The 16,067-nt window shown below is 35.3% G+C and overlaps 1 protein-coding gene across 4 annotated transcripts in view; it reads left to right on the plus strand.

The window, feature by feature from the left end:
* Positions 1–16,067, plus strand: part of STAG2 (STAG2 cohesin complex component) — an 81,621-nt gene that overhangs the window by 47,892 nt on the left and 17,662 nt on the right. For all 4 annotated transcript variants that reach the window (XM_074835255.1, XM_074835258.1, XM_074835257.1 and 1 more), the window contains exons 7-22: positions 66–270; positions 2,546–2,697; positions 5,093–5,166; positions 5,281–5,404; positions 6,546–6,644; positions 6,742–6,821; positions 7,348–7,455; positions 8,301–8,412; positions 9,038–9,155; positions 9,892–9,995; positions 10,868–10,960; positions 11,143–11,232; positions 12,282–12,485; positions 14,021–14,091; positions 14,515–14,602; positions 14,706–14,786. In XM_074835255.1, the coding sequence (XP_074691356.1) occupies positions 66–270; positions 2,546–2,697; positions 5,093–5,166; positions 5,281–5,404; positions 6,546–6,644; positions 6,742–6,821; positions 7,348–7,455; positions 8,301–8,412; positions 9,038–9,155; positions 9,892–9,995; positions 10,868–10,960; positions 11,143–11,232; positions 12,282–12,485; positions 14,021–14,091; positions 14,515–14,602; positions 14,706–14,786 (1,803 nt within the window). The remainder of the gene's footprint in view (positions 1–65; positions 271–2,545; positions 2,698–5,092; positions 5,167–5,280; positions 5,405–6,545; positions 6,645–6,741; positions 6,822–7,347; positions 7,456–8,300; positions 8,413–9,037; positions 9,156–9,891; positions 9,996–10,867; positions 10,961–11,142; positions 11,233–12,281; positions 12,486–14,020; positions 14,092–14,514; positions 14,603–14,705; positions 14,787–16,067) is intronic.

A 16,067-nucleotide genomic window follows, 5' to 3' on the forward strand; every position in this document is an offset into this window, starting at 1 on the left:
AAAAAGTTTCCTGTTTCCCTTTTTTGGTTTGTGTTTTTTTTTTTGTTTGGTTTTTTTTTTAATAGGATAGTGGAGATTACCCGCTAACTATGGCTGGTCCCCAGTGGAAGAAGTTCAAATCCAGTTTTTGTGAGTTCATTGGAGTACTCGTCCGACAATGTCAATATAGCATCATATATGATGAATATATGATGGATACTGTCATTTCACTGCTTACGGGGCTGTCAGACTCACAAGTCAGAGCATTTCGGCACACTAGTACACTGGCAGGTCAGTGAATTATTTTTATCTGTGTATTGCTTCCATTTTATGTTTTGTGTTGCACAGGAAAGAATTGTTCTGGTTGAACTTGGTATTTGACATTAAACTTGTGTTTCATTGTGTGATACAGTTTTCGTCTAATGCAACTTTTTTTGGTACAGCTTTCTTATCTTGTCTTTATAGGTTTTTCATTACTGAAAACACAGCATTATTTTAAAGCATTCTTTACCAGCTGTATAGAACTTCACTTTTGTTAGCTTCAACAATAGTTAACAGTAGAAAAAGTAAATATGAGGAAACTTTTCAGTTGATTCTACAAGTTTGTCTGTGGTCATTGTAAGGGTGTAGGTATCTTTTTAACCTCAAATGCAGTTGAACCTGTTTATGCTCTGCATTGTCAGACAGGAATCAGATTGGATGCAATTTTTGCTACAAATTCCAATTGTACTGTATATTGAGACCATGACACAATGTAATTGAAACTACCATTTCCATTCATTGCATTAGAAGTAATTTTAAAGAATGATTCATCAGTGATACAGTCACTAAATTTCTGTATAGTTTTAAGTAATTGTCCTTTTTTACGTATTTGTTTTTTTCCCAATCCATTAAATTTCAAAGAAATCCGTTATGAGTTTAAGTATGGAGTGTTTTAAATAAATACATCATTATACTTTATAGGGACAGAGGATAAGCTTTTTGGATAAGGAAGTCCTAAACCTGTGTTGATTGATAAAGAAGGGTCTCATATGGCACTGTGCAGCAGTCCACTTATGTAAGACTTATTATAGCAATTTTAGTCTGAACAAGGTGAAGTTAGACTGTATGTGAAACTGAGTTTTTGCCACACTGGAAACAGTTCTTGTTAGCTTCATTGGAACTGGCTGATATACAGCTAGCTTCGGTTCTGACTGTCTGATCAGTTGTTCTGTTTCATCGATCATCTCTCTTGAATATACATTAGCACACTGTGCATCAGGCTACTGCTGTGAGACTCCCACTAGCCAAGGCATTTATTATGGAGAGAGGAACAAAACCTTTTACCTCAGGAGAATATACCAATTTTTGCTCTATCATCATTTTGACTGTTGTACCATATGACTAACACAACTTTTAGTTCTTAAAACCCAAGTTTTTATACTTTTTTTTCTTTAATTTGAGTTGTGCCTGCATAAAAGTTGCAGAAGTTCCATGTGAATTTCATCACACAAAACAATTTTTATCAGTAGTCTGTTGACATTTGTTCACATCAGTAGTCAATTCAGTTGATTTTGTGTAATTACTTATGCATTTCATGTGAGACTACAGTTTGTATTCTTGAAGATTGTGTTTTATACAGGATAGAGGCAGCCAACAAAATACTTGTATCCGTATTTACTGTTATTTGCAGTAATCTTGGCTTCTGTGGTTAGCTCAGACTTGTTCTTTTTGTCCTGATATCCTTGGAGATCACTCTGTGTGATGATATTTCAATGTATCTGCATGTCTTTATGCCTTGCTCATCAACTTTATGCTAGTGATACACGCTTAATAACGTCCTGTGTATGCTCTGCCAATGCAAGCCCTTTCATGTCGTCTTGTTACAAAAGTTCATAAGAAAAGCAAGTATACTAGTGACCACCTCCTGGTTTCTGCAATTACGTTTATCCATGTGCACCCTTTTTAAAAAGGTTGATTCAGAAATAGAAGCACACAAAAAATCCCACCCAAGTGTATTTTACATTTTGGTCAGTTCTCTGGCTTCTGATTGGCTAATATCCTTTCTCTGCTTCTGCAAATAAAGGAATATTTAAAGAAAATTAAAATTAAATTGAGGGAAAAAGAATGGTGTGACATGGTGGCCTTGGTTGTCTAAGACATTTCTTTTTGAAGAAAAACTTCTTGTATGTTTGAGGTTGAATGATTTGGTAATAATCCGTTTACTAACTGATTTTAATAATGGAATCCTTTTAATATTTCCTGTGCTATGTTTCTAAATCTTATGTTCCACCTTCATTTTGGGGGTGGGGGAAGCATATCGTATATCTCAATTCAATAATACTGCTTACAGTATTAAAAAACTGACAAAGAAAAGAACAAAACATCAGTGTTTTATCTGTTGTGTTGATAAGTAATGATCCAGTGCTTAGTGCTAAAGTTTGCGTATCAAGAAATTTAGAGTGAATATATTTTCACAAATACAGAAAGTGTTGACAGAAGGGGATGGGTCAAGATTTTAGTTTATCATTTTTCTTCGATCAGGTAACCTTTTAAATAATCCTTACTATTTTCACTTTTTTTGTAGCCATGAAGCTGATGACTGCTTTAGTGAATGTGGCATTAAATCTTAGTATCAACATGGACAATACACAACGGCAGTATGAAGCAGAACGAAATAAAATAATCGGAAAAAGAGCTAATGATAGGCTGGAACTCCTACTGCAGAAAAGAAAGGAGGTTAGTGCAACTGTCTGTAGCTGGTGTGCATAGTATGAGTGTTGATAAATGACAATAATATCATTCTGTAATTTGATTTTTTTGTAAAGGTAGTTATTAGTCCTGTTTCGTTGTTTATGTTTAATGTTTGAAAAAATTACTCTGAAGGTGCTCCTTACTGTCTGGTTTTCTCTAAGAAGCGATAAATGTAGACTCATAAAAAAATTTTCAGACAGTGCTGTCTTAGTAAAGTTATTAAGAGAGACTGCAATCAGTAATAGATATTTTTTTTGTTGTATTTCTAGACTGGTTTCCTAAAGTGAGCTCAAATATGTAACAAAAGTTACCATACATTGAGTGTTTTTGTCTTCTAGAGAAGAACCCCATGATCTTGGGGCAAAATAGCGCTCTTATGATGTCAATACTGATCTCAGTAGAAAGTGTCATTAAAGGCTTTAGATAAGGTTTTTTCTTCTACAGAGAACACTATCAAAATTGAAAATGCAGTCTATTTCTATTTTCTTTCTTTTTGTGTAAAAGGGACTTGCTGATTCATTGCTGACAGTGCTGTCTTGTTGAAAGCCCCAATTCATTCAGGTTTAAGTTTTTATTTTCTAGGGAAACTAGTGTTTGGTTTTGGTTTTTGGTTTAGATACTAGAAATAAGTTTCTCCTGATCAAAGGAAATATCTTACCTTTGCTATTCAACTTTTGTGCCGTTACCTGTTAACCTTTTTACTTTACTTGACAATTAACAACTTTGTCTTCTGTTCATCTCACAAAGATCTTGCCATTTGAGATTGATCCCTTAAACACCCATTAAATGTAGTTGTGCGTATGCAGGACCAGTCCTATTATAAGTAATACATAGATATACAGAAAAGGCAGTGATGTGAGAGTCAAGACTTTTCCCAATCTCAGTTGCTCTTACCTATATTGCCTTTTAGGATTTTTTGCCAGCTTTTCTAGTTTTGGTTTTGATTTTTCTGGTTTTCTTGTACTAAATGAAAGTAATATTTGAAGTAACATTCAGTTGTTTGTTTGATTTCAGGTTTTGTTTCATTTATAATACAACCTTATCCGGTACTAAAATTAATAATTGATTCTTTTAAGATGTCTTTTGTTTTTAATAGTTTGGATTTTTCACCCCCTCTTTCTTCTTCAGAGGCTACTGTGGGCAGGTGTTAGATTTAGGCCCAGAACATGTTAAATGTTTTGCTTTGTTAGTGCTTTTCTCCTGGTGCTTAGTGTTTTTCTTTACTGTATTTTCTTACAGTTTTTCCTTTCTTCCATAGATTCCTAAAGCTTTATGGAAGTTGTTCGTTCTTCTGTTAGTTCTTATGTTTTCCTGAACTTCTGTAGGAGATGTCCTTTACCTTTTATATCCATTCCCATGTGTGCATAGTGCACCCCCCCCTCACCCCCCCATCTGGGTAGTATCTCTGGTGGTTTCTTTGTGGGGTTTTCTGGGTGGATGGAGGAGGGGTGGTGGTGCATGTGGCAGTGGTGGGGCCTTTGGTTGGGTTTTTTTCAGTCTGATCCACCAAAATGTTGACTTCCTCAGTCCTTGACTATTCTCATTAACGTCTCAATTTGTCCTACCTTTGTAGTTCAAACTGCAAAACGAATATGCTTATCTGTTGATAATATTTAGTTATTTCAAATCTTTTAACTGACTTTCTTGCACTTTCAAAGCAAATACAATTTTCTGTGTTTTAAAACACTGCATATTTCACTTTTCAACTGATTTGCATGGCTTGCTCTTGTGTTGTTACTCTGAGAGTGGTTTTGTCTCCCCCGTTATTTTTCAGCTCCATATTCTTAAAGTAATTTTTTCTGCAATACCTTACTTAGTTTCTGCATATTTTTCTTCATAATTAAGTGATGGCTGAGGAGGGGAGAGGTATTCAAAACAGAGTATATGCTGCTCAGGTAGCAATTTGCAAAGTTGTTCATCTGTATCTTGTCTGTTTAGATTACAAATTCTTTAATGTACAGAAAAGACTCCTTGTAATGCAGTTCACATGATTTGGGTATTGTTCTAATAGTACATGTACATAAAAACTTAGTAAGTATTAAAAATTGAACTGAACATCAGGCTTGAAAAGTTACTAGAAAGTTAAATCAAGTTTTCTTATAAATAACTCGGGTTTCTGCAAGCTCCTTCTTAAGATATCTGTTACAGTTGAAGAACAGTTTTCCAGTGGTCAGAATTACTAAAATTTTATGCTGTGGTAGATACAATTCCTTAATTAATAGAATACTGTACTGTGAAACAGATTTGTGAATATTTCAGGAAAGGATTTAATGGCCACACTTGCAAGTGTTAACTTAATTTAGTTTGTCTAACATCAGCACCATCTGATGTGACTGTAAAAGTGTTGCTCATTGTTTATGTACTCTGTTCACTCTTTCAGCTTCAGGAAAATCAGGATGAAATAGAAAACATGATGAATGCAATATTTAAAGGTGTTTTTGTGCATAGATACCGGTAAGTTTCTCTTAGTAAGTAATTTGTAGCTTCATTAATTTATTTTGGAAGCTGGTGACAAATTAGTTCTAATTATTCATCTGTTTGATTCTGTTGTCCCATTTCTCTCCACAGAGATGCAATTGCTGAAATAAGAGCTATCTGTATTGAAGAGATTGGAATATGGATGAAGATGTACAGTGACGCCTTTCTCAATGACAGCTACTTAAAATATGTAGGGTGGACTATGCATGATAAGGTAAGCTGCACTGCAGAAACGGAACAGAATCGTGAAGCATAACTCCGTGGTTTTGGTTGTTGATCTTGCCAGACTAAGTTCTGATCTTGTAACTGGTTTAATTGGTCACTGCTTTTCTTATCACTCGGAAGCACTGGCATTTCAACATACATATAAAATAGACTTGAATCTTTTGAATATTTTAGAGAATATACATAGATTTTTAAGGAACTGTGATTTGTAAGGAAATGGCTTTTTCTGTTTGTTTATGCTGATACAGTCTTCTACTTTATAATACTTAACTATTATGCATTTCACATGGAGTAGTCCACTCCTGTAGCTTAACAATTTCTTTGTTTTGCCAGGTTAAGAAACTTGTTAGCATTCTCAGCTAGCTGTTAAAAGCATGGGAAAAGTCCTCTTTTGTGCTGATGAGTGCCTCAAGCTGTTACTTATCAGCTACCAGCTAGAGATTATTCTCTGCTTGGAGTGGTCAACAGATAGAGCTTACAAATAACTCCTTGATTCATTGTTGAGTCTGCACTTGTCAGAGTTCTTGCATTGGAGACTTCAAGTTATCGAATTTGAAGTGAAACAAATGAGGAATGCTCCTGCATGCCGTGCTGTTCATGGGTTTGGCATCCAAAAAAAATAACCTCTGGCACTGGGGTGATGATAAACTGTGTGAAGTCAGCTGGCCTAGACTTTTGAAAAGTATTTCTGTATCTATGCTTTAGAACATGTTCTCTGCTAAAGTAGATCTTGTACTTTTGGAGGAATATTTCTCTCTGTATCTACTTGGTAATTCTAATCTTAACAAGAGATGGTTGTTAATGATATAGATGTTGCCAGTTTTAAGTGAAAGGAAACACATAGAATTCTAATTAGAAATGTCTTGAGCATTTAAAATACATCTTTAAACAGTGAAACAAGTGTATTTTGACTAACAGTAACTTCAGTAAGACACTGAGATTTTGGGGGGGGTGTTTGGGTTTTTTTTTTCCCCTTCATTGCCTTCTTACAAACAAGGACATATTCTTGACAACATTTAATCTTTTCTTTTGAATTAATTCAGACTGCAAAAGAAGCTTGTCTTGTATGATTTGAAGATCACATTGTATTCTATACTTGACTTTTAATCCAGTTCTTAATTTTATTTTAGCAAGGAGAAGTAAGACTCAAATGCCTAACTGCTTTGCAAGGGCTTTACTATAATAAAGAGCTTAATTCCAAATTGGAACTCTTCACCAGTCGATTCAAGGTTAGTGTAATTTCATATTCTTAAGTATGTGTGAATTTTTTTTAAAGTTGTATTACACTTCTTTCCTCTTTGAAAATACTTTCTTTTGTGTTCTTAGGATAGAATTGTGTCTATGACTCTTGACAAAGAATATGATGTTGCAGTCCAAGCAATAAAATTACTCACTCTTGTTTTACAGTAAGTACCCTTATATCTCCTTATCTGACCTATAACAAATATTAAAGCTTAAAAGTATTTCTTATAGCTGTGGGTTAGGACAGCAGCTTGACAGAATTCAGATAATCCAAAGTCTAGAGAAACGTCTACGCATTTTATACTTGAACAAATTGGAATTTCAAAAGTAATCTGGCTAGAACAATGCTGTTACTAACCTACCACGATTAAGTAAGTGTAAACACTAGAAACTTAGAATTCAGCCTCCCTAATTTGAAGCTATCATGGAATATTTGAACTGAAGAAATATTGGCTGTATTGAACATCACACAGTAGTTAAACTTTTGAGCATAACCTTACACCCACCACTCACACTTTATCATTAGTTTTTGTTTAGGAAGACTTTAGAAGTAAACTATTTTGTTTTGGGTTTCAGGTTGATAAATTGAAGGAAAAGGTTTAGATTCTCCTTAATTTCCATCTCCCTCATTAGAGGTCATACTCTATTGACTCAGACTCTTTTCTTTCTTCTTCCCATCCCCACCCCTAGGAGTAGTGAAGAAGTTCTGACTGCAGAAGACTGTGAAAATGTCTACCATCTGGTTTATTCAGCTCATCGGCCAGTAGCAGTTGCTGCAGGGGAATTTCTTTATAAAAAGTAAGATGGAGAAATTATAGGTAACTTCTTGTTTCTGTAGATTTTAGTGTGTGTGTTAATACTATGATTCTCGTTAGTTTTAATTTAGCAAAGGGAAAACTGGATAATGAAGTGGCCCTAAGAAATAACTTACAGAAAATTTAACGCTACTGTAGTTTTTGAACTGTTGTAGTTTTTCTGAATGGGAAATAGAGAGTAATTTTGAAGCTGTGCTTTAAAAGCTTGTACCTACAGGGAATATAATAAAAACATTCCTCTGTCTTCTCCTTTCCCATCCTTCCTGTGTTCTGTAAAACATTTTAAAATGCTCACGTAGTTTGGTACCTAAAACTTGTGCTTGCATCGTAACAAGTATCTTCCCATTTGTAGTTCCCACCCACCAGAGTTGGGTCATATTCATAAAGTATTTTTCTATTTAACAACAACAAAAAAAATAATCCAACACATCTATCAGGTGTGTAGGGAAAGAAAATAGAGTTTCCATCTAATACTTTTCAGACCTTCTTCCAGTATTTCTTTGTTGCTTTAAAGTCTCATGTGGGAAGGTTCAGAAAATGTAGTTTGAAGGAGGAGCATGGGACCTCGAGCACCTGCAATTATCACTGATGTTTGTAAAGTATTTTGTTCTAATTATACATTCCACTGGAAACAGTCAGTGAAATACTAACTCAGCACATATGAAATTGTTCAAATGATACTTGTCCCAAATTACTTCCTTTCAAAATAAAATGTGGAGTCAGGCAGCAAGCTATTAAGTGTGTATCTGTAAAAAACAGTATCTTGGTATGAATTGACTGGCAATGGCAATGAAGAAGAAACTTGTCCTGAAATAATACTTCTTTTAGGCTTTTCAGCCGCAGAGATCCTGAAGATGATGGAATACTTAAAAGGAGGGGAAGACAAAGTCCGAATGCTAATCTTGTGAAGACATTAGTGTTTTTCTTTTTGGAGAGTGAAGTAAGTTGAGTTTCAGGGATATTCTTGGTTTTGTGGTGTGTGGTTTTGGTTTGGTTTGGTTTTTGTTTTGTTCTTGGTTTTGGGGGTTTTTTGCATGACTGAGGTTTTTTTTGTTTTAATTAGTTTTTTAAAATTTAATTTATTGTTGTTTTCCTTTTCCCCACTCATTGGTTAATAACCACGAATCTCTCCTGGTTTTTCTGTTATTTGAGCAACCGGCGGGGGGTCGAAAGCCTATTTTGTATGGTTGTGTTTATTTGAAGGGTCTGTCCAGTACACAGTGTTCAGACAGGCTGTGAGCTCTGCTCTGACAAATACTTTTCTGTCATTCTTCATGCTAATATATAGGTGGAAGGAAATGGTGATTTAGGAGACTTATAATGGGGGAGGGGAAAAAAAACCCCGAAAGCAGCAACACACCCCCCCCCCCGTCCACGCTCTCCTATCCCCCAAGTTAAGTCAGTTGGGGAAGAGATGCTTCTGTTGAACCAGAAAGCTTGCAAAATTTTCTTAATGTTTTTGCCACAGACAGGAGCCAAGCAAGAAAAATACCTTGTATCATAGAAAGTTCTGTAATGAACTTTATTGCTGATAAAGAAAAATACTTAATCTGTTCTCATTTTAGTTGCATGAACATGCTGCTTATCTTGTGGACAGCATGTGGGACTGTGCAACAGACCTCTTGAAGGACTGGGAATGTATGAACAGTCTTCTGTTGGAGGAGCCTCTCAATGGAGAAGAACGTAAGAGATTTCTGTAGATCTTTCTTTATATTGCTGTGTAGTTTCTGTTAGTTGTGATGTATAAGGAAATAAGACGATTACATTTATGAGTCCCCATATATTCTCTTATTTTTACATGACTGGAATAAATCACTAATACTAATTATAAAATGTGAGGAAGAATAGAAAGAGGTCACTTCTGGTTTGGAAATAAGACACAGAAGAACAATGGTGGGAAGAAAAGAGGGAGAAGAGAGGGAATAAGCATGCAATGTCCAGGTTCCTTGTTGTTCCACAGGTTCAGACTGCATTTCTGGCATTAGAGAAACTAAGTTGCTTGTGAAACTGGTTCGTGTATTGAGTGTTAAAACTATTGTATGGAAAAATACCGTCATTTCTTTAATGACAGTAAAACCAAACTCCATGGCATAATTTTGTAATTCATAGGTCCTAGTAAATGGACCTCTGAAAAATGTAAAGGAACTAAAATGATTATAAAACTTGATACTTGTTTCATCCAGTTCTGTGACTCATCCAGTGATACTCCCTCAATTTTAAATATTTTCTTGTCTTGTTTTATAAGGTGCTTATCTTCTCTATCCCCTGTGCCACCCCCACCCCTGGAAATGAGCTATTGACCTAAATGCTTTTCTTTTTTCCTTTTAAAAAAAATAAACATATCTTGATCCTTAGATACTAATACTTGTGGAAAACAAAAAATCAAGCTGTGTAGTAACATCTGTTTCTTAAATTTCAGCTTTAACGGATAGACAGGAAAGCGCGCTGATTGAAATAATGCTTTGTACAATTCGGCAAGCAGCTGAATGTCATCCTCCTGTGGGAAGAGGAACAGGGAAAAGGGTAGGAAGCAAGAAGCTACTTGTCTAGAGATGTGGGAATGGCTATGTGGGGACAGTGTGGGAAGAAGGAAAAGGTTGTAGGCTGTTGCTGCTGAAGGGACTGAATTCAGAAATTCAGTTTCGATCTCCACAGCTTCCAGTATCTGGCTGCCCTGGCTAGTTCACTTTTTCTGGACTTTAGCACGTGCTTAGTACTGTTTGGGCTACTGCATTTGTTTTTACTATTAAAGGTAATACAAAATTGATTTTGAAAGAAGTGTTGGTTGGAAAGGAGAACAAAAATCAATGTCTGGAAAAGCTGAAACTATTTTCAATTTGAAAGAGCAAAGTGAGGGAAGGGCATATACTTCATACTCTCTTTGGAAGGAGCAGAGTCCACCAATTGGCTTTTCTTTGATGATACAGAGTTTAGGCAGCCCTCTTTTTACTGGGACATTAAGCAGGGAAGGGAACTTGCTTTCAGGACTGGTCCAGCTTTTGGTGAGAAACCCATTTAAGTACAGATTGAAAACTTTTATAAAGATCAGATTGACATATGATTTGATTAAATACCATTAAAAAAATTAGAGTAAGCTGAAAGGTTTGCTGTTCTTGTGTTGTCAAGAAAAGCATTATTATGATCATGGTATTTTGTTGCAGTGAAGATAAACCTTTGTCTCTTCTGTTTTCAATATCATCTTAATAGTATTAGTAACTTTGAATTGCATTCTTTGAGTGCAGAATGGTTGGGTTGGAGTTGGTTGGGTTTTTTTTACATTGATACTTTACAGTGATATTAGAAGGTCTTTGTAGCTAATTGTCAATTCATTAATGACAATGAAACTTTGCACCAGAACTTTTAGTTGTAAAATCCTCACAATACCAATATTTTAGGTGCTGACAGCAAAGGAAAAGAAAACTCAGTTGGATGATAGGACAAAAATTACTGAACTTTTTGCAGTGGCACTTCCTCAGTTGCTAGCAAAGGTAGGTTTAATTCCATTTCTTGCTGCTGAACTGTTGTTGAAATGTTAACAGGTAATTAACTGTATGGCTTTCACAGGTCTTCATTTTATTTTATTAGTCTTTAGTGATATTTGATTGTTCTATAATGAATTGTGTTGTCCAAGACTTTTTCATTTAAACTTTTTTCCCTGTCAATTTTACAGTATTCTGTAGATGCAGAAAAAGTCACCAACTTATTGCAGTTGCCACAGTATTTTGATTTGGAAATTTATACAACAGGGCGATTAGAAAAGGTAAGGTAACATTCAATAACACTTAACAAACACAAAAGGAGAAAACCCAGAATTTAGGCTACGTTACTGGAATTTCAGTTGCCATTGTAGGTATGGGTTTTTTTGTGAAAGTGAGACTTTATTTATCATAACCCCTATTGAGAATGAGACTTGGACTTCAGAGCTGTGACTGGCTGCTGGTTTTGGAGATACTTAAAAGTTTGAGTTTCTAAGGCCTGTCTGGTGAGTTTTAACAGAGAATCTTGCCGGTTAGATGAACTTTATGCAAGAGCCTTTATTGCTGAGTTATGGTTATGTTTGAAGTATGCTGCCTGACAGATAAAGCCTGTAGAAAGAGCTTGATGAGTTTTGTGATCACTGAAACTAATAAATCACCGTCTTCCTTTCATGAAAAAGGGGAAAACTATCAGATCACAAATTACATAGTTACTGCTCTTGTTTTATCTGCTACAGTGATGAAGTTGGTGTAGGCTGTTCTCATCTCTCTATTCTCCTTCTCAGATGCACTATTTTGTTGTATTGTGAAGCAAGTAACTGGAAATCATTAGGGTCAAAAGAACAATAAAATGTTTAGTTGACAGCATAGCCTAGCAGTGAGTTGAGGGGAAACATGTAAGAACAACTGAAGTTGGTTTCAGTGCCAACAGTTGAGTGTTATGAAACTAAATCTTCAATTATACAGCTTTTAAGACCATGTATAAATGCTTGTGTGAGTGGGAGATAAATGCTTCAGTGTTGTTCAGTTGTCATTGCAAATTTGAGTGTTCAGTAAAACCATACTGACAATTGCAAATTTTTAATGACTTTTTAAAATGGATTGAATCTTTAGCCTTTGACAAGCTCCTACTTAATTTTTGCTAAATAGGTTTTTAATCTACTCAAAAGCTTCACCATCTTTCTGGAAGTGTTTCGTGTTCTGTATCATAGTTACAAAAGTAATAAATTGAATTTATCTTTTAAAATTCCTTAATGTTTATTAAAAAAAGTACGTGTGTGTGTATATGTATGTAAGAATGCTTTTTTTTCCCCATGCTTCATCTTTCTTGTAGCATTTGGATGCCTTACTGCGACAAATCCGAGACATTGTGGAGAAGCACACAGATATAGATGTTTTGGAAGCCTGTTCGAAAACATACCACGCTCTCTGTAATGAAGAATTCACAATATTTAACAGGGTTGACATTGCAAGAAGTCAGTTAATAGATGAATTGGCAGACAAGTTTAATCGACTTCTTGAAGACTTCCTGCAAGAGGTATTGTACAAGATCAACTTTAATGTACAAGATAAACTTTTCCTGCCCTTGTAAATATTTCCAGTATGTTTTTCTACCTTCCTGTGTGAGTCAATGAGTTAGGGATAGGAACTTCCCTCTGACTTTCAAAACTGTTAAGTCAAGCACAATAATATAACAGTGCTGTGATTGTGTGAACTCCAACTGTTCTTTTATATTAGGACAGTGAGTCTTTTGGGAATTTGAGTTGTTTAAGGTAAACTACGAAATTATATGAGCTTTTCACCTTTAGGTTTTGAAGCTTATGTTTTTGAGAGATGTAGCATTGTAATTCCACTAGGATTCTCCTCAGACATACTAGTGTTTTTAGTCTTGCCTGTGATTGCATGTTGCTGTTGTTAAATACCAGAATCTCTAGAAAACACTCCCCCTCCCTTTCTGAAGGCAAGCAGATGCAGTTAATAGCTTAAAAATCACTTTGTTCCCACACTGTGCTAATCTGAAGAGTGAGAATTTTCTGATCCAGTATTTAACTTCACTATGTGGGATCTCTGACATTCAGACAAAACTTGTTTCTGTGATAAGGAGCATGGGAAGTGTCTTTGACAATGTTAGTCTCCACACTTCTCAGATGCAGATTTATTTATCAAGCTTTGCTCCTGTTCCTCTTGCTTATTGTCCTAACTAGACTCCCCTCTAGAAACCCTAGACACACGTGGACTATGTAAGAAGTGTGCCTGGTAATCAGTTTATTTCTCCCTTTGTGAGAAAAAGAAAGAATGAGAGGTAAAGGAAGGAAATGAAATGTCAAGACAGTTGGCTTGAAGGAAAATGGCAAATGCTCTGGTAGAAGTGGTGAAATCCATAGTGCTTTGATAAGGTTGTGCAACTGCAGAACAGTGAAACACATTGGACTTGCAGTATCTCTGATACACTGAGGAGTTTCTGTGACCTTAGATGGTTTATCCTATGTACTTAAATAGATACTTTCTGGGCCCTTTCCTTTTTACTCCTTTTCTTTCTCCAAATGCAAGTTTGACAGAACTTGTAGGAAGATTAGAACAAAATACTTCCCTTACCTCTCTCAAAGACTTTTTTCTGTGATTAAAGTAAGATTGAGGTACTGACCTGTGGCCCATCTAGTCCAGTATCTATTGTCTGACAGTGGCCTCTGCTGGATTCTTCAGAGAAAATTGAAGCACCTACATAATACATTGTATTCTGCTATCCTAGACTTTTTCTTTTTTTCCTTCTCCCTCCTTTCCGCCCCCCTCCCCTATTTCTCATTGTGCTGCTGTTTCTAAACATGAACTGCTACCTTCTCTCTCAAACTCTTTAACTCTTCTAAAAACAAATGTGTCATAGATAAATAATTTAGATGCAGTTCTTTCTCTTTTTTGGTGGTTGTTGGTTGGTTGGGGGTGGGGGGGAGGATATGTTTTTGGGTTCAGTGGATGGTTGTGTTTTTTGGTTTTGTTTTGTTTTTTTAATCTTAAATTCCCTAGATTGCCTAGCATACATTGCTTGGGATATCTTACTATATGATTATTAAATAGGGGGAGGAGCCTGATGAAGATGATGCATATCAAGTCTTGTCAACACTGAAGAGAATCACTGCTTTTCACAAGTGAGTAGGCGTCTGTGAACATCTGTTGGGGTTTGGGGGGTGTGTGTGTGTGTGTGTCTGTCTTAATTTGATATCCCTTAACTTTTTAATGCAACTTGGAGGTTTTTTTTGTTTAGTGGGAATGACTGAGAGTTGTGCAAAACATGATGCATTTTGAATATATGAAGAAATATATACAAAACTGAAATCTGGGGTTTTTTTGCTTTGGGGTTTTTTTGTGTGTGTTGGGTTTGGGGGTTTTTTGTTGTGTGTGTAGTTGGGAGTGTTTTTTGTTGGGGTTTGGGGGGTGGCATTTGTGAGGGATTTGTTTGCTTATTTATTTGTTAGTTTTTAGACCAGTTAAGCTTTTAATAGTTGTTAATATCAAATTGCAGAAATGGTGTTAGTTAAATTACATCTTTGGTACATTTCTAATGCTTCCAGTGCTCATGACCTATCAAGATGGGACTTGTTTGGCTGCAACTACAAGTTATTGAAAACTGGCATTGAAAATGGAGACATGCCAGAACAGGTCTGTAGTTAAAATGTTTTCTTCAGGTACAACAATAAATAGCTTTTATTGCTGTCTTTTATTGGTCTTTGTCATCTAATGCATTTTTTTCTTTTGATTTCAGATTGTTATTCATGCACTGCAGTGTACTCATTATGTAATCCTTTGGCAGCTAGCAAAAATTACTGAAAGCAGTTCCACAAAGGTATGCCTTGTTCCACTTGTATTAGTAAATAAACATTTGTACATGCCTGCAGTGTCATCAAGTGGGAACTGCAATGGAATTAACTAAGACTAAGATTTTTTTTTTAATTTTTTTTTTATACCAATACCTGCCTAAATCTGCTTTTCTAATAAGTTCTTCAGAAGTCATAGTTTTAGTAGTGGAATGCTTGACTTTTAAACCTAGTATTTATCTAAATTGTTATGGTTTTATTATTTAAATGTCAATATTATGTTTAATTTGACAGATTTTTAAAGTAATTGTAGCAAATAAATGCAATGCCTGTATTAGTCTGGCACAGTGACAATGATAAGGAAGGCTAGAATACCAATTATATAAAAAAAAAAAAAGTATAGTCAGTCTTACTATTCTCAAGTAGTGGGTTTGAATTTGCAAACTGAAGTATCAGTGACAAAGTCTGTGAGATATAAGAATTTGCATACTGTTGTAGTACTCTGCAACATACTGAGCAGTAATACTTTGCTCTTTGTCAGTCTTTTAAATGTGTTGTTAAATAAAGACATGAAAAGATTAAGATAAATTACAAACTTTCATAGGGAATAATGGAGAGCCTGTTCTGGTTCTATGTATAGTAATCTTGAAGGGCAAAGCTCTGGCAAATGTCAGCTTTCTAATTTCACTTCTTGAAAAATCTTGGAGGAAGGATTAAGGTTTCTTGTATCCACTGGACAGCATTGCTTGAAGAGGGTGATTAGGTGGTTGGCTGTGTGAACAGCCTAATGAAAGATGGTTTTTGAAAGGCTAGACAATTTAGAATGAAGTTTGTAAGCACTGAAATATTTTGATTTCTTTAAAAAAACCCAAAATTATAAACACACTTTTTCTGGAAGCCTTCTCCTGTAAGAAGGGTACATTTTGTGCTCTTTTGCTGGAAATCTACGCTGGAGTTGCACTTTGTTGTTGGAGTTACTGACAACACATCCTTTATTTATGTCAGATGAAATAAGTAAATTATTCAGGTTTTTTAAACACTTTGATTGCCATACTTAGAATTAATTTAAGAAAAAGAAGTTGTAGGCATCTGTCACAATTTACTAGGGAGAAAACAAGGGGAACTCATGACATTAATAATTTATAATCAATAATTTGTAATTAATAGTGCATTATTGCAATAAACTTATAATTTGAGGATGTATAAATTTTTTTCTTTCTTCTTAGGGTGTGGTAGTATGAGCTCCTGGTACATACAGGAGTGGAGAAGCATGCTATGCAACTTGTACTAACGGTTTTTATAACAGAACA

Source organism: Strix aluco, chromosome 10 (genome assembly GCF_031877795.1).
Source record: "Strix aluco isolate bStrAlu1 chromosome 10, bStrAlu1.hap1, whole genome shotgun sequence".
Lineage (NCBI taxonomy): Eukaryota > Metazoa > Chordata > Aves > Strigiformes > Strigidae > Strix > Strix aluco.